Source organism: Brachyhypopomus gauderio, chromosome 8 (genome assembly GCF_052324685.1).
Source record: "Brachyhypopomus gauderio isolate BG-103 chromosome 8, BGAUD_0.2, whole genome shotgun sequence".
Lineage (NCBI taxonomy): Eukaryota > Metazoa > Chordata > Actinopteri > Gymnotiformes > Hypopomidae > Brachyhypopomus > Brachyhypopomus gauderio.
In genome coordinates, this window is record NC_135218.1 from 12,253,219 (window position 1) to 12,277,526 (window position 24,308).

Below are 24,308 nucleotides of genomic sequence, written 5' to 3' on the forward strand. Positions count from 1 at the left end.
CACACAGACACACACACATGCATGTGTGTGTGTGTGTGTGTGTGTGTGTGTGTGCATGTGATGAATGCTGTGCTTAAATAATGTTTTGTAGGCTAATAAACTGATATGGGCTAATCAAATATACATTCTTGTCTTGGTATCATTAGAGATGGAACACTCTGTAAGAATTAGGCCTGTGCCTGCAAGGCCACTTCTAAGATGAAGTCAAACTTCACATGAAACTCAAGTTCCAACAAAAGAGAATAAAATGCAGGCTCTTGTTATTTGGAACAGCGGAAGTCTTATCTGAAAATGACTCAGATGATCCATGAGGACAAGCAATTTATCTTTAGGAAAAGACATTTTATTTCAAAATAAGATTAGTTTGTTTTGTCTTTGTAAAAATAATAAATAAATAAAATACATTTTGGTGAAAACTGTAGGCTACTCTCTAACCAGTCAGCCAACTGTGTCCACCTGTTCTGTAGCTATTTAGTGAACAGGCTACATTCCATCAGTGCACATGGCCCCAGTAATGATCAACATTAGAGTTCACTTAACTGATTAAATTTGTTTATCCCACCCATTTAAGCTAAATGACCAGTGAAATTTTCATGCTTATGCTCAAATGTCCTTTATTTATTATTTCAAACTCCCAAATTATCTACTTAAGAGTCATAAAGAGAAGAATAGCCATGTATTGGTTAGATTGCACCACTACAGCAAAACTCATATATGATGATCTACAAGTAATTGTCTACTAAATTAATATGAACTATAAGTGCAAGCTAGTGCTAGCTTGGATATTTGAGGTTTTAACTAGAAGGAGCACAACCACTTAAATTATTCCATCTGATATTGCCTGCATTCAGGTCTGTCAGGAAAGAGCCAATGTAGTTATAAAAATGTTGGAGGATCTTATGTTGGTACTGAGTGATATAACCATGAATTGATTTCATACACAAATCAAAAATGTATCATGTTACATTAAAATCTGCAAAAACCAATACAAGTTATAGCAAAATAACATGCATGTGCCAAAGTAAGTGGCACACAGACATTCCAAAGGCATAGACATTTGTATTTGTGTGTGTGTGTGTGTGTGTGTGTGTGTGTGTGTGTGTGTGTGTGTGTGTGTGTGTGTGTGTGTGTGAAATAGAGGAAAAAAGAATGTAATATTTGTGTCTTATGAAAGTGAGTTCACAAGGCTACCTAGTCATCAGGAAATGATACGGAACAGAATGTGCAGTACTAATCTGTTTAGAAAATACTCTGTAGCTACCCCATGTGGTTACACATAGCCTATCCATGTTTCAGTTAGCTCTGGTATGATATCTAATATCTATGGCTGAAACGTTAATTTAAAAACAGTGGAAATTTTTAATAAATATTTTTGTTATGTTAAGGACACAAAACGCAGGTGAAAACTTTTTGACTACCCCTCTCTCTCTCTTACAGACACGCACACTCAAATATACACTTAAACGTAACGTTTTAGCAAAATGCCTAGAGAAACAAAAATAAAGCCATGCATCTTCATGCTTTGTGTGAGTATGTAGCACCTATGTTTTATAACACATTCAATGCAATTAATCTTAATCAACACTAGATTTTCGTCTCCTCTCCTTGTCCTTTCCCAAAAGGTTAATGATCTCAGAGTATGATGTCTTAAAGACTTCAGATCTTTTTCCTGTTTGTTTTTACTGAACATCAGCTGACCTGGCTGTATGTTCATGAGTTGTCTTCGTTGCTAACGTGCCAGCCAGCTTCTTTGGATTTGGCCTCACAAAGTAGCTCGCTGCAAACGGTGAGAAAATTAAATAACAATCTATCTATTTAACGAGTATAGTCACTTTGTACAGAGTTTCAATAACTTTGCAATTGCTTCTTACTTTGATTTGATCCGCTAACTTAGGCTAAGCTAGCTAGCTAGAGTTTAGCTTGCTAGGGTCACCTCGGAGCTCTAGGTGTTTATCGGTGTCACTAAATATTTGTTGTAGGCTCTGTTCGCCTTTTCTCCTAGAGTGTCCATAATAAATTACAATCTACGATACATTGTCGTTCTTAGCTAATTTAAGTGTCTGACTAGCTTTCTAGCTTATCCGTTACACTAAATAGTCGCCGAACTAGGTTGAGTAGCTTGTCAAAAGCATCCACCGTTACAAACTACAGACTATCCCGTTAATTTCCGTTTTGGATAGACTGGACTTTTATTTTCATTGTACGGGCGGATCTAAAGGAAGAAGACGTTTAGTTCATTATTTCAAGCAGAATTCGATTTTGTTGCATTGGTTAGTATCAATTTTACCATGTTCTCTGACGTGTTATATTTTATTACTTTTCCCCTAAGCACATTATTTGAAGTTGAAAGCACATTAAGTAAAAATGGGAGGTTGGTTATCATTGCGTCGTCTGTCCCCATTCAGCTAATCTCATGAAATATTTGTGGCCTTGTAGAATCTTACAAATGTTTTACGTTAAGCTCTCAAGTTATATTTTGTAATTTCTCGGTCTTTCTGGCAAAGTCTTAATAATTTTATAGATGGAAAATTAAGACCTTTGTTTCTCCACACTAGGTTATTCTCTGTATAGACTAAAAGGTTTATGTGGGTAATTTATGTAAAAGTGGGAACACGAATGAGTTGGATAGAGCATTTGGATATTATGGTCCTTTGCAGAGTGTGTGGGTGGCCTGGAATCCCCCTGGTTTTACATTTGTGGGGTTTGCTTTAGATTATGGAGATGCTATAGATGCTGTCATAGAGCTAAATGGAAGGTAAACTGAATTAAAAATGTACACGTCCACAGTTATATTCTCTAGATTTAACTGTGGGTAACTAACTTCCTTGCTTTTTCCAAAAGCCATTCCAACATGTCCTGCATCTGTCTTCTCATTCATGCTCAGAACACTCATGTGTGAGTTGAGATGTCTACTGGTGAGAAACGGCCAAGATGTCGATGGCCACCTGGAATTGCCGTCCAAGAGATGACTACAGGAGCTCTCCTCCAAGAAGCTGGTAGGGTAGCTTATTGTGGAGTGGAGAACAGTTATACATTCAGTGTTATAGGTGTTACTTATGTAAAGTGATTAGTTGGTTTAAGTGATATAATGGCAAGGGCTTGATGCATTTTGGATTATCCACCAATCTATTTATTGTAGGATTAATGGATAAATTTATGCTGTCAAAATTCAGAAGCATATAGCTTGGCTATTGACTCCAAAACCATGAAGATTTCCTGTAAATTGTTGAGGATATACAGGTGCATCTCAATAAATTAGAATATCATCAAAAAGCTAATTTATTTCAGTAATTCAATACAAAAGTGAAACACATATATATATATAGATTCATGACTGAGTGATCTATTTTAAGTGTTTATATTATGGTTTACAGCCAGTGAAAACCCAAAATCATTACCTCAGAAATCATTATCTCTTAGAGTATTATATAAGACAAACAGGTGAGTTTGCTGGCCAATCAAGCACAGTGATACTGTGGTTATTAAACCAGGTTTTGGTACTTTTGGTAGTGTGGACAGGTGCCAAGTCCTGCTCAGAAGTAACATTTCCACTTCTAAAAGGCTTGTCGGCAGAGGTAAACATGAAATGCTCTAAACTACCCTAAGAGACATTGATTTCTGAGATAATGATTTTGCACTGACTTTGGTCTTGATGTAACACAGTGGACCTACACCAGCAAATGACATGGCTCCCCCAAACCATCACTGATACTAGACTTATGTCATACTAGACTTGGATTGTGTGCCTCTCCACTCCTCGTCCAGACTCTGGGACCTTGAAAATAAATGTACTTTTATCTAAAAACAACACATTGGACCTACACCTGCTGGTGTAGGCCACTGTTATATCAAGACCAAAGTCAGCGTAGCCCTCTACCAGGAAACTTTAGAGCACTTCATGCTTCACTCTACTGACAAGTCTTTTGGAGATGGAAATTTCATTTTCCAGCAAGACTTGGCACCTGTTCACACTGCCAAAAGTACCAATACCTGGTTTAATTACCACAGTACTAGTAATGGTGGTTGAACCAGTGGTGATGGAATTAGAATCAAATGGTAATTTCAAGTAATGGGCCAATTTGTAATGAAAATGATGCATGTGGTGCATCCAGAAACTAATTTCTTCACCTCTGTGTCAACCAGTGTCTTATTCTCATTTGTAGCACAATCAGATTTTTTTTTTTGCACTCAACATTGTAACTCAGTAAACAACATACATTGTACGTCAGTAAATTAGTCTTGTTTATCACTTGCCAAAATGTTTGTGTGTATGTGTATGAAATCATAAACCTTCACGATCTTTCTTCAGATCATGCAGGTAAGGTTGTACTCCTATAGGTTGTTCCTCTCATGAAGATGTAAGAACAATGACAAATGTATATGTGTTCAATAAGAATGTTTGGGCTTTTGTTTTTCATTCACTTTTTAAAATAAATCTGTAGTCGCTCCCAATCTAAGGTACTTCAAGCTTTGACGTGTCCTGCAGATAAACCTTATGGACGATTAATGTTTTTCTTGTTAAAGAAGATTCAGACTCTTAGAATTGTGTGTTTTATGTCCTGACCTGTCTTTCCAGTACTGAGGCTTTAAGTATTTCCTTATCCAAAGTGAAGCTGATTTGTCATAACCACTGTTTCATAATATGATGTATAATTGGACTCAAATTTTTTCCCTTTTTTCATTTGTACTTCAAATAAAACCTTTTTTGCTAACTCGTGTTTTTCCTTCTTCCATTGCTGATTTAGGATTGTTTTACGGCAACTATTAAAAAAAAAAACTGCTTCTGCATATCGTATGGAAACCCATAAACATGCAGTGAAGATTTATACTGTCTGCTTTTGACTAAGTAAATGATTAAAGTACAGTGGGAAGTACTGAATGAGTTATGATGGTTATGGAAAACTGCAGTCACAGTGTGCTACCTTTTTAGCATATCTGCTGTGTTTTCTGGTGTCGCTTAGCTGTAATGTTACTAAATCTTCACTACCGACAACTGGGGAATAAAAGAACATTATCTTGAATTGGGAAGTGTAAACCTTAGGTTTAGTACAGCGGTAGCTAGATGATAAGGGGGGAAGTTGAGGTAAACAAGGCTGTAATGGTAAAACTGTTGAGTTCTTGAATGCTTACAGCCTGTGTTAACACAGGAAATCTGGCCAGTATGTCTCATGCAACTGTGAAAGTGTGTGCAGGTCACAATTTAGTTAAAGTGCAGAGTGTCAACAACACAGGAAGTCAAAAAACCAGGGTAGCAGCAAACGAGGAAGTGACACGAGTTGGGCAAAAACTGATGTACAGATGTAGCACCCAAAAGGCAAAGATAAGAGGTACCAACTAATGTCTGCGCTTTGCTCTAGGACATTCAGAAGAGAACAGTTTCCTGATTTAAGACCTTTAGCTGAGGTTTGGGGTAGGTTTCCATCTTGGGTCCCTAAAGACACTGCTAGAGATGCTGCATTATATCATTTACTGTTTTATTTCCGTTGATATCTAGTATTTACTATGTAAAAGGGAAAAAAGTATGTTCCTTGTGAAATTTTGCAAAGGCTGTTGCCTTTATGGTTTATATTGAATGCTAAAATTATTTTTACCCAGTGAAATTTACCTACAGATGCAAGTAAAGCACTTAATGTGTATAGCAGACTTTGAAGCTATAAGCAGCTAGTTCACATAGTAAACACAATTGATGCTTTAAAGAATTCCAATACATTAAGGCTTATGTATGTACTTGAAATAAGTGTTAAAATTGTTACAATCATGCTTGTACAGTATCAGTATCAGTTTTAAATCCATTATTGTCACATCTAAATATTTAAGATGTTGCAGTGTATATATCATAGAAAATGTATTGCAGGGAACTTGAGCAACATTTGGTGGTAGCAACCAGGAAATGTCAACATTTGTGATTAGTGATAAGCATTTTGTGGTTCGCCTTTAGGTGGTTTTAGTTGTTACAGTATCTTGTACAATAATAATATCACTAATGTCTATCACATCTGACAACAGGTAAATATCAATACTAACTACTGATACTACATTACTGCAACAGTATGCTGCAAGTACAATAGCTTTTTACAGCCACACTAGATATTTGAACCAAAAACACAGAATTAAAGATGATTAAAGATGATGTAGTAATAGTTGCATCTGATGTAATGCTAGCGGTATGTTGTAAATGTTGAATGTTTAGGACTCTGGTTGAATTTGAATCATGTTTTTGTAAGGATGTATTAGGGTTAGATAATGAGTATTGTGTTGTTTTTAAGTCACTGCAGGGCAAAGTGTGAAGAATCATGTCAGGCAGAAAGTCCAAAAAGAGCCAGAAGCTTGCATCTTCTCGGCGAAGTCTTAACAGAAAAAGTGACATAGACATTCGAGAGAAGGAAAATGATGACAGGCTGCCACATTCTGGAAATGAAGATTGTGAGCGTGAGAAAAATGAGACGGATACACTTCATGAAAACATTCCAGCTTCTTTTCTTCTTCAGGCTAGTGAGCTAGCAATAGCTTGTACTGACCAGCAGATTTCTTCTTCGGAGCTTTCTCCCTACTCACAGTCACAGGACTGCAAAGATGTATTGGCACAGGGTGAAGTGGCTAGTAAGAAGAGAAAAATGGGATCAACACGCAAGAACAACAGAGGGTTTAAAGCTGCGGAACAAAATGAGAAAGAACCACAGTGTAGACTGGAGGTAAGTGAGGAGATTACTGAACACCAAGGACGAACTGTGGAAGTGTCATTCAGAGAGAAGGGCAGCAAATATTATGATGAGCCAGGTTTGTTAGACGGTCCATCTAGTCAGTACTAATAAACTTAGAGACTCACCTTACGAGGGGAGCACTTGCTCCATGGTAGCATTGGGAATACAGAAGAGGCTTCAGAAAATATCAAGGGCCATAATTTAGAAATAACTTTTCAAAGCCAAACTATGGATCTCTCATTATCACTAACCCAAGGAGGCAGTATTCAATCAAGAGTCAATGTCATTCATTAGTTTGCAGTGTTGACACACCAACTGAAAGTAAATGAACCATTAATGATTCTTAGCAAATGTACCATATAATGGGGATGTTCAGCGGTCAAGAAAATTTCCTACATAACATTTCAGACTAAGAGAGGAAGGATTACATAGGTCAGGAAATTAGGTGAAGAATAACATAGCATGTGAAGATCCTTGTTCCACAGAAAACATTTGTGAAATGACTATCAAATATGGAATTGTGTATTTTAATGAAGGTGCAAAAATGCAAATCATTATGTTGAGGATGTTCAGGTGTTTGGTGAGAGCTTGGAACAGGAGGTGATTTTGAGCAGACAGACTACAAAAACAGGCCACATGCTTTGAGGAAGACGAGACATGAGTCCTAGTGCTGTGGCCAAATATGATGACATAGCTGAAGGTGATGTGAGGCTAACAGGTCATGAGTATAGTGTACATGACAACATCTAGTACAGTAGTTGTCTGTGATGAGGCAACAACTGCCCTCGTGACAAATTTTTATGACCATGACCAATAACTTGTGTAGATGTTAAAAATGTAAATGGTTGCAACTCTCTCTCTCAGACAGGCGACAATCAGATGGATATTGACATCACAAAACCAGAGTACAAGCTCTTTGAAAATGAGGATGAAAAGATGGCAAAGGACAGTAAGATATATGGAGGGATAGATGAAGCATCCACAATGTTATCAGATATGAAAGAACATCAGATTCATAGTGAGGATCTAAAAACACAAAGTAATTCAGGAGTGGAAGAAGTTACACTACAAAAAGATGAACGAAAAGACAAAAAGGATGGTGAACCCATATCTTCAGTAAATTATTTATTACATATTTCACATGATTCAAACTTAGAAGAGGTCAAATCATCAGAATGTACCGAGTTTATAACCGGCCCAAGAAATGCTAATCAGGCTCTTGAAAGAAGCGGACGAGAAAGAGATGAAGATAGGAACCTTTATGAAGAGGAGAAAGATGTGCCTCTTACAGAAAAAAATAAAGAACTTACTGAAGAAGAGAATAAGGAGGTAAAGGAAGAAATTAAACATGGTCTCTCAGAGCATGTTATAACAGGGGAAGAAGGGGAACTAAAAGACATAAGAGGAGAATATGGAAGTATCAATACAGCACCTGTTATTTTGTTAGATGCTGTTGATCAGAATGAGACAGTTGTATATGATGACATCAGCAAAGCAGAAGCACGAGTGGAAAGTACAGAGCAACATGGGCAGTCAGCAGTAGATGATGCTCAGGTCTATGAGGTTACATTCTCAAATCAACAGAAAACGGCATCATTCATCAGAGATATTCAGAATGACTTTACAGATCGTCCATCTCCGCAGGAGGCATCCATAACAGTTGAAGTTTGTGATTCAGGGTCAACTGAAAATGGAAGCCCCAGACAAGTTGATGGTTCTCCAACATGTACAACAAAGGAGCACATCGTTGAAACAGAGGACAGTTTAACAGTACCAGTGAATAAAGAAAGTACTCATGAAGTTTTGTCTGATCAAATTAGACAGATGCCATGGGATCGTAACATGGCTGAAGATCAATTAGAGCACCCAACACACAGAGACTTAGAAAAAGAGTCACCTGAAAATACATACGTAGTTGTTAACATACAGAATGTAAAAAACGCTATGGGTAATGAAACTGAGGTCCTCAAAATGCAAAACAAATCTGGAGAAGTACTACAAACTGTACCAGAAAAAAACAAACCTGGAGTGGAGAGAGAGATGAATAATGAACATATATCTTTAGAAGAGCCTGCCCATTCTCCTCCTGACACAAAAATAAGAGAGATGAAAGCATCAGAATGTAATGAGGATTTTACTGCTGCAGCAGATGCTGATGACATCTTGACATCTGTTGAGCAAACAGAAACAGCAGAAGATAATCAGCTTACTGAACCCAAAGAAACCATCAGTCATATGTCCAGCACTCCTGTTCAAGAGGAAGCAAATATTCACATCAGAGCAGCGGATCACAGACAAATAATGGGTTCTGATCTGACTTTTGAAGGAAAGAGAGGAGAGCAAGATGAAGATGGCGAAGTTCATCAAGAAGAAAAAGATGTGACTATTGTGAATAAATATGGCACATCAAGCACAACAAATGAACTCAATAAAGATGACGAAATTGAGGTAAAAGAAGCAATAAAACTTGGTTCCACAGAATATGTAACCACAGAGGATTTTTTCCTAGCAAGTTCAAAACAACACTTGCATTCTGAAATTTTTTCTCAAAGTACTGAAAAAGATTTAGTTACTAAATTACAGCCATCACCAGTGCTAGAATATTCAGATCCCAAAGAAGATGACCGGAACAGTACAGAAGATACAGAAATGACAAACACTGAACTATATGCAAACAGCCAAACAAAGAAAAAGAAGAGGTTTGGGTCAACTCGGAGGCTTCAAGGTGAACATCAGCCAGGCACCGGAAGAAAAGAAGGACAATGGCAAGATGTGGAAACTACAGAAGGACGTGAACATGACGGGGAAGAGAAATGTTCTGAAGAAGTCACAAATCAAGCAGCTACTCACCACTCATTCATTCAATCACACAGTGTTGACAGCAATGTATCACTTGACATCCTTGACCAATCTTTGACAACAGAGCGAGAAGAAGGGGAATTAAAAGATGTAACAGGAGCATGTGGAAGGACCGATACAGCACCTGTTATTATGCTAGAGCAGAAATATGAGTTCACATCTTCAAATGAACAGAAAACAGCACCATTCATCACAGATATTCAGAATGACTTTACCGACCAGCCATCTCCCCAGGAGGCATCCATGACAGTTGAAGTTCATGATTCAGGGTCGACCAAACAAGTTGATGGTTCTCCTACATGTACAACAAAGGAGCACATCTTTGAAACAGAGGACAGTTTAACAATGACAGTGATTAAAAAAAGCACTCATGAAGTTTTGTCTGATCAAATTAGACAGATGCCATGGGATCAAAACATGGCTGAAGATCAATTAGAGCAGCCAGTAAACAGAGACTTAGAAACAGAGTCACCTGAAAATACATGCGTAGTTGTAAACATACATGATGTAAAAAACACTGTGGGTAATGAAACTGAGTTTAATGTTGCAGCAGATTCTGATGACATCTTGACATCTGTTGAGCAAACAGAAATAGTAGAAGATGATCAGCTTACTGAACCCAAAGAAATCATCAGTCATATGTCCAGCACTCCTGTTCAAGAGGAAGCAAATATTCACATCAGGGCAGCGGATCACAGACAAATAATGGGTTCTGATCTGACTTTTGAAGGAAAGAGAGGAGAGCAAGATGAAGATGGCGAAGTTCATCAAGAAGAAAAAGATGTGACTATTGTGAATAAATATGGCACATCAAGCACAACAAATGAACTCAATAAAGATGATGAAATTGAGGTAAAAGAAGAAACAAAACTTGGTTCCACAGAATATGTAACCACAGAGGATTTTTTCCTAGCAAGGTCAAATCAACTCTTGCATTCTGAATTGTTTTCTCAAACTACTGAAAAAGATTTAGATTCTAAATTACAGCCATCAGCAGTGCTAGAATATTCAGATTCCAAAGAAGATGACCGGAACATAACAGAGGATACAGAAATGACAAACACCGAACTATATGCAAACAGCCAAACAAAGAAAAAGAAGAGGTTTGGGTCAACTCGGAGGCTTCACGGGCAACATCAGCCAGGCACTGGAGGAACAGAAGGACAATGGCAAGATGTGGAAACTACAGAAGGACCTGAACATGATGGGGAAGCAAGTTCAAAACAAGACTTGCATTCTGAATTGTTTTCTCAAACTACTGAAAAAGATTTAGATTCTAAAATACAGCCATCAGCAGTGCTAGAATATTTAGATTCCAAAGAAGATGACTGGAACATAACAGAGGATACAGAAATGACAAACACTGAACTATATGCAAACAGCCAAACAAAGAAAAAGAAGAGGTTTGGGTCAACTCGGAGGCTTCAAGAGCAACATCAGCCAGGCACTGGAGGAACAGAAGGACAATGGCAAGATGTGGAAACTACAGAAGGACCTGAACATGATGGGGAAGAGAGATGTTCTGAAGAAGTCACAAATCAAGCAGCTACTCACCACTCATTCACTCAATCACACAGTGTTGACAGCAATGTATCACTTGACATCCTTGACCAGTCTTTGACAACAGAGCGAGAAGAAGGGGAATTAAAAGATGTAACAGGAGCATGTGGAAGGACCGATACAGCACCTGTTATTATGCTAGAGCAGAAATATGAGTTCACATCTTCAAATGAACAGAAAACAGCACCATTCATCACAGATATTCAGAATGACTTTACAGAACACCCATCTCCCCAGGAGGCATCCATGACAGTTGAAGTTCATGATTCATGGTCGACCAAACAAGTTGATGGTTCTCCTACATGTACAACAAAGGAGCACACCTTTGAAACAGAGGACAGTTTAACAATGCCAGTGATTAAAAAAAGCACTCATGAAGTTTTGTCTGATCAAATTAGACAGATGCCATGGGATCAAAACATGGCTGAAGATCAATTAGAGCAGCCAGCAGACAGAGACTTAGAAACAGAGTCACCTGAAAATACATGCATAATTGTAAACATACATGATGTAAAAAACACTGTGGGTAATGAAACTGAGTTGAATGTTGCAGCAGATTCTGATGACATCTTGACATCTGTTGAGCAAACAGAAATAGTAGAAGATGATCAGCTTACTGAACCAAAAGAAATCATCAGTCATATATCCAGCACTCCTGTTCAAGAGGAAGCAAATATTCACATCAGAGCAGCGGATCACAGACAAATAATGGTTTCTGATCTGATTTTTGAAGGAAAGAGTGGAGAGCAAGATGAAGATGGTGAAGTTCATCAAGAAGAAAAATATGTGACTATTGTGAATAAATATGACTTATCAAGCACACCAAATGAACTCTATAAAAATGACAAAATTGAGGTAAAAGAAGAAACAAAACTTGGTTCCACAGAATATGTAACCACAGATGATTTTTTACTAGCAAGTTCAAAACAACACTTGCATTCTGATTTTTTTTCTCAAACTACTGAAAAAGATTTAGTTACTAAACTACAGCCATCACCAGTGCTGGAATATTCAGATCCCAAAGAAGATGAACGAAATAGAACAGAGGATACAGAAATGACAAACACTGAACTATGTGCAAAAAACCAAACAAAGAAAAAGAAGAGGTTTGGGTCAACTCGGAGGCTTCAAGGGCAACATCAGCCAGGCACCGGAGGAAAAGAAGGACAATGGCAAGATGTGGAAACTACAGAAGGACCTGAACATGACGGGGAAGCAAGTTCAAAACAACACTTGCATTCTGAATTGTTTTCTCAAACTACTGAAAAAGATTTAGATTCTAAAATACAGCCATCACCAGTGCTGGAATATTCAGATCCCAAAGAAGATGAACGGAACATAACAGAGGATACAGAAATGACAAACACTGAACTATGTGCAAAAAACCAAACAAAGAAAAAGAAGAGGTTTGGGTCAACTCGGAGGCTTCAAGGTGAACATCAGCCAGGCACCGGAGGAAAAGAAGGACAATGGCAAGATGTGGAAACTACAGAAGGACCTGAACATGACAGGGAAGAGAGATGTTCTGAAGAAGTCACAAATCAAGCAGCTACTCACCACTCATTCACTCAGTCACACAGTGTTGACAGCAAAGTATCACTTGACATCCTTGACCAATCTTTGACAACAGAGCGAGAAGAAGGGGAATTAAAAGATGTAACAGGAGTGATTCAGAATGACTTTACAGACCAGCCATCTCCCCAGGAGGCATCCATGACAGTTGAAGTTTGTGATTCAGGGTCGACTGAAAATGAATTCCCCAAACAAGTTGATGGTTCTCCTACATGTACAACAAAGGAACACATCTTTGAAACAGGGGACAGTTTAACAATGCCAGTGAATAAAGAAAGTACTCGTGAAGTTTTGTCTGATCAAATTAGACAGACGCCATGGGATCACAACTTGGCTGAAAAAGATTTAGAGCAGTCAAGAAGCAGAGAACTACATACAGAGCCTCTTGAAAGCACATATCCAGAGATGCACATAAAGGTATCAAAAAGCACTCAGGATAAAGTGATTGCAGAGAAAAATGTCTTTGAGAAAAGGAGGAAGATGGGTTCAACACGAAGGAGTCTTATAGGCCAATTCCCTGAAAGTGACAAGAAATACAGCATTGAAGAGATAAAAGAAGATCGAAACATTAAGCAAGAAACAATAGAACAATTCCCTCCAGTGATTGGAGGAGATGTAGAGGGTATTCCACACAGCTCTCTTCCTACATTTACAGCTGAATCTCAGTCCACAGATCATCAGGGAACAGAGAAAATAGATCAGAAGAGAAGAAGAATGGCTTCAACTCGCAAAAATCTACAGAGAATAGAAAACAAGAAACCTGGAATGGAAAGAATGAAAGATATAGTCTCAAGAGATGATGAAGACATTTCCAGAGAAGAGACAAAATCAGCAATAAATAATGCCATCGTCAATACAGTGTCAGGATTTCATGTTGAGACAACAGAGCATGATGATCATACACAAATGTATGAAACGTCTGATCAATTAGAAGATTCCCTTCTCAGTGAAATAGAGTATGAACTAAAAAAGGGTAGCTCGCTAAATGCCCCTTTGGAAATATATGATAATCAACAAGACACATCTGGAATCCCTGATCCAGTGTCTGAACAATGTCAGAGCACTCTGCAGATATCACCATCTCTCGAAATTCTCTCTCAATCCTGCACTGATCCATCCTCCCCTGGAAGACGGAGAAAAATGGGATCAACACGCAAAACCTCTAGAAACAAGCATATAGAAGAAACTGGGGACAAGAATACCCAGACTGAACAGGAGGTCGAGAACTTGGTGAAGAGTAAATCTGGAGAAAATAGTGAACTTGAGAAAGAAAGAGAAACACCTAAGGACATTGACATGCAAGTTTCAGGAGACCTGAAGGGATCTGATGAAGATGTCCTTGTGCCCACTGATCATTTAACAGTTTGTATCTCATGTCCAACTTAATTTCTACATTATTTTTTAAACCTCTGTACATTTTATTTGTTTGTAAGCTCACATTAAATATCATCTGTATTGCACAGGATGGTAAGCCATATGTCATCTCAGAACCAGAGAGTTTACCGATCTCTCACTCAACTTCTGAGCACAGTAGAATGAAAACCAGGTATGAATGCAAATTCTCTTTATTTTCTTTGTGGGGAATCACATTATTTCAGTCATTGATTGTCTTGACTCCAATCACTCCATATGCTGCGTGTCTCGTGCACAATGTGTTTTCAGATCAGTTTAATCATGTGCTGGAGCAAAACATTAATTGCAAACAGAGAAAAGTTTGCAAGAGTAGCCAGGTCTCAGCTGTTTATACATTGGGGTTTTACCATTAGCAATTTATTTTGAAATGTACTTGTTTGCTTAATCAAATTGCTATGAATGTATTATTTCAATATAACATTTTGCCTTGTTTCCCCTTTACAGTCCAAGTGATGAAGAGGGCATAAAACCTTTTGTGAAAGATGTAGATGTAGCTACAGAAGATGGCCTTGTTTCCTTGGATGACATCAGAAAGTCTGCACTTTTTGATGGGAGCAGTGGGGAAAGATTGAAGATAGACTTTGAGAGATGGAATGAACAAGGTGAGAGTTGAAATGGGCATACTGGGAGGGAACATACTCGGTATTGCCACTATGGGGAATGATTTGTGCTGAAAGTCTTTTAAACCCATAGCAAACTGAAATTTGATATGTAGTCCCAGATTTTGGAGTTGCTGTGTATAATGTCGTGATGGTCGGGAACTGCAATGTGGGGAAGACATCCTTCATAAAATACTTCCAGAGTGGTCACTTTAGCCCAGGGTACAACTCTACTGTTGGTGAGTCTAAGGATTCAGTTTAAACATCTTGCTGACTGAATGTAAAAGCTGTGTGTTCGCTGTAAAATGTCCTTGGGTTCTGAGAAGAGCTCTATATAAGTGTAACTTCATTCATTCATATTGCATTTGGGTCTAATATTGGGAGAATTTATATTTATGTATATGTGTCTAGGTGTTGACACCTTTATCAAGACCATTACGCTGGGTAACAGAACAATAAAACTGAATTTATGGGACACTGCAGGCCAGGAGAGGTAAAACATGAACTAAGAATCCATATGCAGAATACGGAAAATTGTTATGACTGTTGTGACATTTAGAATTTTTCATTTCTGGAAACATCATTATCAGATATCACAGCATCACAACCCAGGTGCTACACAAGGCCCAGGGTCTTCTGCTCATGTATGACATCACATCCTGCCAGAGTTTCGTTTCTGTGCGTGACTGGATCTCCCAGATTCAGGTTGGTTTTAACCACTAATGTTATTATGACAACATATAGTCTAAATGTCATAGTCATTGTCTTTGAAACTCGCCTTTAAATAATCTATTTCCATCATTCAATACATTTAAATCAAGTGCTGTAATATTTATGTTCATGTTATTCCCTATTTGCAGCTATATTAATCATATACAATCTTACACAGGACAGGGCTCCTACTGATGTCATCATTATGTTACTTGGCAACAAGAATGACTGTGCTGAACGAGAAGTCCGGCTTCAGGAAGGGGAGGACTTGTCAAGGGTACCACGACAATACTGATCTTCTCACACTGCAGAATCTGTCAAACTGTCACACTGCTTTTCACTCGGCATTATAAGAACTGCCATTTCTCTGGTATGCATAAAAAACATTGATTGACCAACATATTAAGTAAATAATGTAGTGCTTTTGTACCATTTACCTGACAACAGGAGTATCAAATTCATTTTATGGAGTGCAGTGCTGCAACTGGTGAGAATGTGTCAGAATCTATGAAGGCTCTGGCTTGGTAAGTCAAAACCTCCAAACAAACTCTGTTTTGACATTTTTCCACAAAACTTAAATTTGTGTGTGTGGGGGATGGGGGGGCGTGTGCATCTCTGTAATGAATCATTACTTCCAGGCTCTTGGTGAACCAAAGGGTAAGGAAAGAGGACGAACAAACAACATTACAGCCAAAGCAACCTCAGAAGAAATCAGGATGCTGTTGAAAACACACAGATGCAATACAACCACAGAAAAAGTCAGGTTGTTGATTGCAACTCACAAACAGGATTCAACCACAGAAGAATCAGGTTGCTGTTGAAAACACACACACACACACACACACACACACACACACACACACACACACACACACACACACACACACACACACACACACACACACACACACACACACACACACACAATACAACCACAGAAAAATAAAGTTGCTGTTGAAAACACAGGTGATACATAAAAATATACACCGTTGACACATATTTTATGAAACTTGTGTGCAGGAAAACATACTTGTCTATCAAATATAACATGGCATAGAATATTGATACAGTATTCTAGTAAACTCTATACTCTAATGTTCACCATGATCTAACAAATGTATACTCATACAATGAGCTTGAGAGGTTTAATAAACCTCTTTAAATGTGCTCTGTACTGATGCATGAAGCTAAATGAATTATTTGCTAATGTTCCCAGTAGACTCATTAACAGTAGATCTTAGATTACTAAAAACATATATTAGATAAGTGAGGTATAACCAGCCCTTTTACCTACATCTGTAACTTACATTATGAAATATTCTGGAAAAAAATTGTTTTAAAGAATTGTTTAAAACTAACACCACACATACAGTCAAATCTATTATTAAGCTATTGACACATATTTGTGAGAGTTTAGTTTATGGGATACATAAATCTCAGAAACACTCTGTTGAATAGTTTAGAAATGTAATGGTCATTTGAGTTTTTCAGATCAGCCAGTTCAAAGTGTAAGATCAAGTTTCACATATTGATGCCAACTCTAGTGTGATAAACACAAAATATACATTAATGTGCATAATTACACACTGTAAGTCTCTTTCATTGTTTTGAGCCCCAAACACAGAGAACAATTAGTATTAGTAAGCTGAGAAATAGTACAAATACAATAAAGGAAACCTCCGCCGCCCATTGGCTGTGTTGTACTCCTGTAACCACTAGAGGGAGGTCAGAGGAAATTAGATTGGTCAGGTTAAGCATATAGCCCAGGGTCCAGCCAATGTCACTGTCTGCCACCTGAAATGTAAATATTACCATTATTCAAAAAAATATTTTACTTAATTTATCAGGCAAATAGAATGGAATTAATGAAAATATACATTTTTTATTATTTCCACTTTAAACTTTTAAATATAAAATTACTGAACAAGAGAACTATGCAAGCTTTTCTGTATTTATATTTTTATTTTTCTTCCTTCCTTTGAGAATTGCTTATATGTATACTTTTATATGGGTGAATGCATATGGTTAATACTTTATATTGAGGATTATTGTTAAGGATCTTGGGGTATAATTAACCCACTTTCAAGTTTCTATTTAATTGTGCCATGTAATTAATTGGATATATTTTGAGGTAAAATAAATTGTTAATAAAAAATAGTGGTTCTTTCACAGTTACTTGCACAGTTTCACTTTAACCATGACATAGAAATAATAAAAACCTACATACACTTTCAGTACAAAAATACACAGTAAACATATACTGTTTAAATTACGTTTAATTATGTTGCCCATTGTCACGCTACAGCCCCAGACTCCTCCCTTTGGGGCGTGTGTCTACATAGTCCGTGTCCGTGTATGTACATTGGGGGTGTGGCTGGAGTTTGTGTGTGTGTGTGTGTGTGTGTGTGTGTGTGTGTGTGTGTGTGTGTGTGTGTGTGTGTGTGTGTGTGTGTTCACCCGTGTCGTTAGTCTAATGTGTTTCACGTGGTGCTTGTTAGAGATGTGTATAAAGCGTGTGTGTGTGTGTGTGTGTAGCGTCCTGTGCTTGTCTTTGTTTGAGTATTAGTAGTCAGTAGTCAATGTCTACATTTTGTGTTACAAGCGTGTTAAATGTGTGCTGTCTGCACTATCAAACAAAATAAAGTAACGTCAGTGTTTGCACCCTGAGTACCGCCTCGTCTTCCGGCCTGCACCCGGCGTTACACCCATGACATGACATTTTTTTCTTAGTAATTATATACTGCTCACCTGTTTCTGAAAGTAGATTTGATCCCAGGTAGCAGTGAACTTAAATCCTTTGAGGAGAATAGTCATGATATAATGAGCTGAACCGCAATAATCCTTAAGAAACTTTTCCTTCACATTTGGATATTCTAATACAAGCTGAAAATAGATCAAATAAAGCAGTCAGGTAGCTTTGGGTAGTGCAAATAACAAAAGACTGTAAGAGAGAGTTGGACAACAGCACTCATTTATGACACATAACAACCATGTTAGAATGTGTGTAATTCTAAAGAGTTAATGGCAGGCTGGGAGTGTGAAGCAAGACTCACTGTGTTCCAGGTCTTGTTGCAGTAGGACTCAATTGTGGCAAGAACATGAGGCAACGTCGCCCTTGGAGCAAGACCAAGGAAGTCAAAGGTGTAGAAGTAAGCGGAAAAAGCCTGAGTAAAACACACCAATACAGTGAAACAAACATGCCAAAGCCTGGTAAAATATCAGAAATGCATTATGTCCATATTTTCATTTACAGTGATAGATGCTCTTATCCAGAGGGATGTATTATTAATCCACTGGCATACTCTAATTCATAGACGTTATAACTAACCCAAATGTAGACAGTTAAGTGGATATTTTAAAATGCATTTAAAATAATTGAATTTTTAATTTGGGGAAAACACTCACAAAGAACTGTCCATTGACTGGAGGCTGATAGACTCCATTAAAGCCACAGTCTGGGTAAAAACAGTCAGTCAGGTTTATAATGTTGGTCATCAGTGACAGGCAGAGCTGGGAATCACCTGTCCCTATGAAAGTAACCTTTAAAGCAGGGTCAAAAGGCACTGGCTTGACCACACATGGAGAGTTGTAAAGATCACCCAGATTTAGCGTCAGGATGTAATTCCTGTGATAGCAGGGATGCTGAACAACAGAAGAGCGATTAGCAGCCTAAAAAAAGAAAAGGAGTAGATGCTGAATGTCATTTAGAGCAGTCATTTAGTAAATGGCATAAATGATTTCATAATATCAAATGTTACAGCAGGACATTTTTTATCTGTAAAATCACCTTCTATCATGCATTGTAAGAAACAAATGTACAATTGCAGAAACTTGCATAAAGGCAGAAACATGTAATTATAGAATAGTTATTACAGGTAACTAGCAATTTTCTTTATGCCACTTTTTTCGGACACTAACCATCTGCCAAATCTCAAGCACTAACCATCAGCAGGTGTGCCTGGAGCATCTTCAAGGCTTGGTCTTTGCCGTAGCACAGGTAACTGTATGTGTAAAGCTGGTACCTGTACCCATAAAGCTGGAGGTCAAAAGCAGACTGTGGGTCTGCAACTGGATCCCTGGGCGTAAACGAAATTTGTGTGGATGCACCTCCCAAGTCCAGAGCTCCTAGAATCTTCCCTGATTTGGGGTGAACCCATCTATCATCAAACGTGTACTGTTTGGGGAAATGAGTCAAACTGAAATGATCAATGGGTTTGAGCCTAATGTAGTGAAGGATGATATGTGCTGAATGTAAAAACTCCAGTCATTGGAGTATTAACATTTTGTTTATCATGATGATATGCGATCAGTAATCCATCCAGTCATCAGTGACTTAGCATTCTTCATAAATGCAAGCTTGCTGCACCTTAACAAAGCCCTCCAAGAGATAGTTGATGGTGATCCAGCCGTATGCCCCCTCCTCCATGCCAGTGAGGATTCTAGCCCCACGAAAATCAAAGGGATAACTCCGGATAGCTTTGGTCACCTCATCCAGTATTGTGTCTGCTTTGGTTTTGTTCTCTAACCTGTACAATAAAGTAATTACTCGTAGCTTTTGTGTTTCCCATTATTTTTATTATTATTATTTTGTTTCTTTGGTGGAAAAAAAAAAATGTATGTACCAGCAAAAACTTTAGTCATAACATTTTCAAAGCATATAATTAAGATTAAATGATTAAATGGTCTCAATTGTATAAATCCCTATTCAGTTCAAAGTGAACTGAATATAATCAGACTGCCTTATCCCAGATACCATACACAGTGCAGACTGCAACAATTTCAAGACTACATTCAAATCAAACTGTCTTTAACCCCTGTGATTGTTGATTTCCAATTTCACTCTATGTAATTATATTCATTATTGCATTTTATGAATTATTAATACTGGAACACGTAATGAATGTAAATCAGTGTGAAGGAATTCTAAAAATAAGGGGAAATTTTTATTTCTGAAAAAAATAGTGGTGCTTCTAGGAAGACCTACAGACAAGGGTTCAATGGCTGTGTTAAATGCCATTACTGTAGTGCATATAGTGGTGTTAAAAGTGTTTGCCCATGGCCCTGTGTGACAGTGATTGCCCCCTACACTTAAAAACTGGTTGAGCCCAGAGCAGCAACAACTTATCTTTGCTTAATTGTTGTCATACAGCCACATTGGAGGGATTTCGATCATGAATCGATTGTCTTTTTAAGCTTCTGCCACAGCATCTCATTCAAATTCAGGGCCTCCGGAGCCCTCTGGACAGCCTCTGGGGCTCCTGGGACACCCGAGACAGGTGCGGAGGTGGTCTCTGGAGGTGCTGCAGCTGCAGGTCATGGGTCTGGAGGCACGGAGGATGGAAAACAAGCGGTCCCCCAGGCCCACAGTCCTCCAACACATGTCCTATTGGGTAGACTTGATGAGCCATGAGAACAGCAGGCTCAACCAACAAAAATGTGTGGGTGATTTAACACTAGACACCTGTGAGATTGAGGTTCCACTGCCTTTGTCCACAGAAACTGGAGGCTTACAAAACCTGGTCAGAAATAGTCTTAGAAATCCCTCCACTCTTTTCACCTCTTCAGCTGTGCCTTACCCACGAGAAACTGCCTAAAAAACTCCACCTTTATAGTGTCGAGTACACTAGTGCAAGTTAAATATTGACAGTACAATGTCCTTTACATAACAAATCCATTTGCCAGTTCCTATCCAGAGTATATAGGTTATTTCATTAAGGAGGGCAAGTATATAGGCTCACCCTTTCAGACAGTTGAAAGTAAGTCCTCTATAAACTAACACAAATCTCATCAGTCCACAGTCTCATCAATCCACAGTGTATTTTCCCCAAAATCTAGGGCATCATCAAGATGTTTTCTGGCAAAACTAAGATGAGCCTTCATGTTCATTTTGCTCAGTAGTGGTTTTCATCTTGGAACCCTCCAAGCAGTCAATTTTTGCCCAGTCTCTTAATTATGGTGGGGGCATGTACACACCTTAACTGAGGCAATTGATGGCTCCAGTTCTTTGACTGTTGTTGTGGGGTCTTTTTTGACTTGGATGAGTCATTGCTGCGCTTGGGCTATTTTAGTCAGCCAGTCCTGGGAAGGTTCACCACTGTTCCATGTTTTTGCCATTTGTGGAAATTGGCTCTCATGTGGTTTGCTGGAGTCCCGAAGCTTTTCAAATGGCTTTATAACCTGATAGAGCTACTTTGTATATTATTTGCTCTAGCTATTGAGAATCTACTTCACTTTGTCAGACAGGTCTTATTTATGTGATTCCTCCCCCCCCCCCCCCCCCCCCCCCCATAATAAAATTATTTACTTTTAAAAACTGCATTTTATTTTCAATTGTGTTATCTTTGTCAAATCTTTAAATGTGTTTGATGATATAAAACATTTAAGTGTAACAAACATGCCAAAAATATATATATCAGGAAAGGGCAAACACTTTTTCATGCCACTGTATACTGGTTTATACATAGAATGTTTTGTTAAGCTATAGAAATGGAAGCATACAAAAATCAAAAGTTATACTTAAGTTATATATTAAAGTTATATATTATTCACTTTTCTTGTTTACGTCATGTCCTGATCACAGATAGCCAAATGGCCTTTGTATATCCAAATGATGGATCGGGCAGAATAAGAGTAGAAACTCACATGAGTAGGCGCATGCCGGCTGTAGCTCCCAGATACACAGGTGTTGTCCTCTGCTGGCTGGGAGGGATTACAGACATGGCAACATCTAAACATTCTTTTAGGCTCTGTCCAGCAGCAGGAGGGTTTGTGACATAACTGGATATGCCATCACCTAAACCAGAGAAACATATTCATGCCTAACATCACTGTTGCATTTATCGGTGTCTAAAACATTTAACAAGGGTTACAGATCATTTTAAATTATCTTAATTTCCAAACTGGCAGCCAAAAAAGGGCCCACCTTTAACATCACACGTCAGTTTCTGAGAAACTATTCCAGTGTTGTTTTCCTTGTTCCCTGGCCACTGATACAGGAAGAGGGAGGTGTGCGTGGAACCCGCATCAAACACAATCCCATACTGAGGAAATCAAACAAAAACAATATCTCCAGGTTTACCCAAAGACTTGGAAATTAATGATCCATCCCTTTTGAACTTGCTAGACCTGCTTTTCATAATGCTGATGTAGGAGTCACAGCTAATGCTGAACCTGCTCACAAGTTTTTTGTCAATTACAAGTCTGCAATAAAAACATTGTTTTACCCAGGACTAACTCAACACCCTTAAAAAGTCTGATACTTCAATATTTATTCATTATTCCAAACTATGATTAGGTGTTTTACTAAAGTTTGATTTTTTAAATCCTAAGTTACACTAAGTCATTAGTTTGGCAAAATCAGCAAATTACACTTGGTTGATTCACCCATGTGATGACACCTAATTCCACATCTTTTAAACCTCTAGGCTACTTTCATGAAAGTTAAAATGTTTATATTTTTTGCCCGTAGACCTTTTTGGGTTAAGGCTGATTCTAAGTACACAGACCCTTGCTGAAGTAATTGTAGTCCATCAACAGATGTGGTGAGATGTGATGCACTCTTACATAAGCATTTTTGCTCATTATCAAAAAGAAATACATTCATCTGATGGCATCTATTATTAGCAAGCACAGGTGAACCCAACTGGAATTAGTCTTGTGTAATATAAGCACCTGTGTTGAGTATGGCAAATCCACTGTCTGATGTTTAGCAACAGTGAGGACCAGTGTGATGATAGCCATGCATGCCACTGATACCAGTGCAATACCCAGTAGCACAGGTTTGAACCATGGCTTGTCCATCACTGTTTTAACTGTAAACAAACACACATCCACATATACAAAAATGTTTGGTATTTGCCAAGTTCAGACATAAAGACATACGGTGACAAAGACATTCACTTGCTAAAGAAGTCCTTTCTACTGAAACTTTCCAAATGTATGCTGTATCTATGCTGCATTTCCTCATATCAAGAAAAGATGGTAGACATAACATTTTATTGCATGGTTTATCATTAATTGTAACATATTAACAAATGAGGACTCCATGCCGAGTTAACTATTGACTGCTCCTACCAGAGAACTTTGTTTGCTAAAATGCTGATAGGGTGACAGAAACCCAAAGTAGAGATAGACCCCTGAAAAATGCCTGCCTTACTTACCCTGTTAGGTCCAGCAGTGCTCTGAGAGCAGTGACAGGAATACAAACATAAAAGTGTAAGAACTTCAACAGAACTGTGGAGTACACTGTTCACACCTCCGCTTCACTTTAGCGAGTGAACATATACTCCGTTTCTCTCGTACCAATATCTCTCCAGTTTTTTTTACCCCCTACATACAAACACACACACACACACACACCCTACACACTGCTAGCTTCCATAAGGTATGCACAGTGTCCTTGATTCCTGTTGCAGAAAAACTTTCTGGCTTTTCTTTTTATACTATTTATTCTGTTGCTGTAACTTTCAGATATAAAAACACCATGTCCTAAAAGGATAAGTGAGTTCCAGAGAGGATTTATCAGAAATTGTCCAATAGGAAACAATGTGAATGAGAAACGTTCTTGTCTCTGCAAAACTGAAACAATGTACCATATTGACAAATGTAACAAAACAATATTTGTACCTTGATACTGATGAAGGTTTGCATCTGGTTCTCAGACCAGATGAACTGGAGGCCATTAATGATTTAAATTTAAATGTACAATGTGCTTTAAATGCATACAAACTGTAAGGACACTTCAATAGAAGCTGTTCATAACTCTTTAAAGAAAACAATAGACACAGAAAACAATTATGTATACGAATTAATGCACATTTGTTTTTATTCACATTTGTTTTATTTATTTTATAGATTTAAAATGTATGTATATGCATTTACTCAGGTATGATCC

The 24,308-nt window shown here is 38.0% G+C and overlaps 2 protein-coding genes and 1 long non-coding RNA gene across 4 annotated transcripts; 2 read left to right on the forward strand and 1 right to left on the reverse strand.

The window, feature by feature from the left end:
- The first annotated feature begins 1,243 nt into the window (after nt 1-1,243).
- LOC143521523 (uncharacterized) lies at nt 1,244-4,712 on the forward strand. Its single transcript, XR_013132792.1, has 3 exons — nt 1,244-1,399; nt 1,623-1,786; nt 2,885-4,712. It is a non-coding gene; the product is annotated as an uncharacterized LOC143521523 (long non-coding RNA).
- Nucleotides 4,713-5,221: 509 nt separating this feature from the next.
- Nucleotides 5,222-18,962, forward strand: rab44 (RAB44, member RAS oncogene family). Of its 2 annotated transcripts, XR_013132793.1 has the most exons (12): nt 5,222-5,410; nt 6,267-6,692; nt 7,566-14,054; nt 14,156-14,238; nt 14,550-14,707; nt 14,821-14,943; nt 15,116-15,197; nt 15,295-15,409; nt 15,594-15,692; nt 15,863-15,939; nt 16,054-16,225; nt 18,479-18,962. XR_013132793.1 is itself a non-coding variant. In XM_077014452.1 (11 exons), the coding sequence occupies exons 2-11, from the start codon at nt 6,294-6,296 to the stop codon at nt 16,139-16,141; spliced, it is 7,713 nt and encodes a 2,570-aa protein (XP_076870567.1). In that variant the 5' UTR covers nt 5,222-5,410; nt 6,267-6,293; the 3' UTR covers nt 16,142-16,329. The 2 variants fall into 2 exon arrangements, 1 of the variants encoding a protein (XP_076870567.1); XM_077014452.1 differs by lacking the exon at nt 18,479-18,962 and having other exon boundaries at nt 16,054-16,329.
- Nucleotides 16,713-23,820, reverse strand: entpd8 (ectonucleoside triphosphate diphosphohydrolase 8). The gene is made up of 10 exons (XM_077014454.1): nt 23,575-23,820; nt 23,087-23,226; nt 22,338-22,455; nt 22,058-22,208; nt 19,782-19,941; nt 19,359-19,589; nt 18,821-19,084; nt 18,469-18,579; nt 18,164-18,298; nt 16,713-17,209 (listed from the first exon to the last, which is right to left on the reverse strand). The coding sequence occupies exons 2-10, from the start codon at nt 23,213-23,215 to the stop codon at nt 17,015-17,017; spliced, it is 1,494 nt and encodes a 497-aa protein (XP_076870569.1). The 5' UTR covers nt 23,216-23,226; nt 23,575-23,820; the 3' UTR covers nt 16,713-17,014.
- Nucleotides 23,821-24,308: the final 488 nt, after the last annotated feature.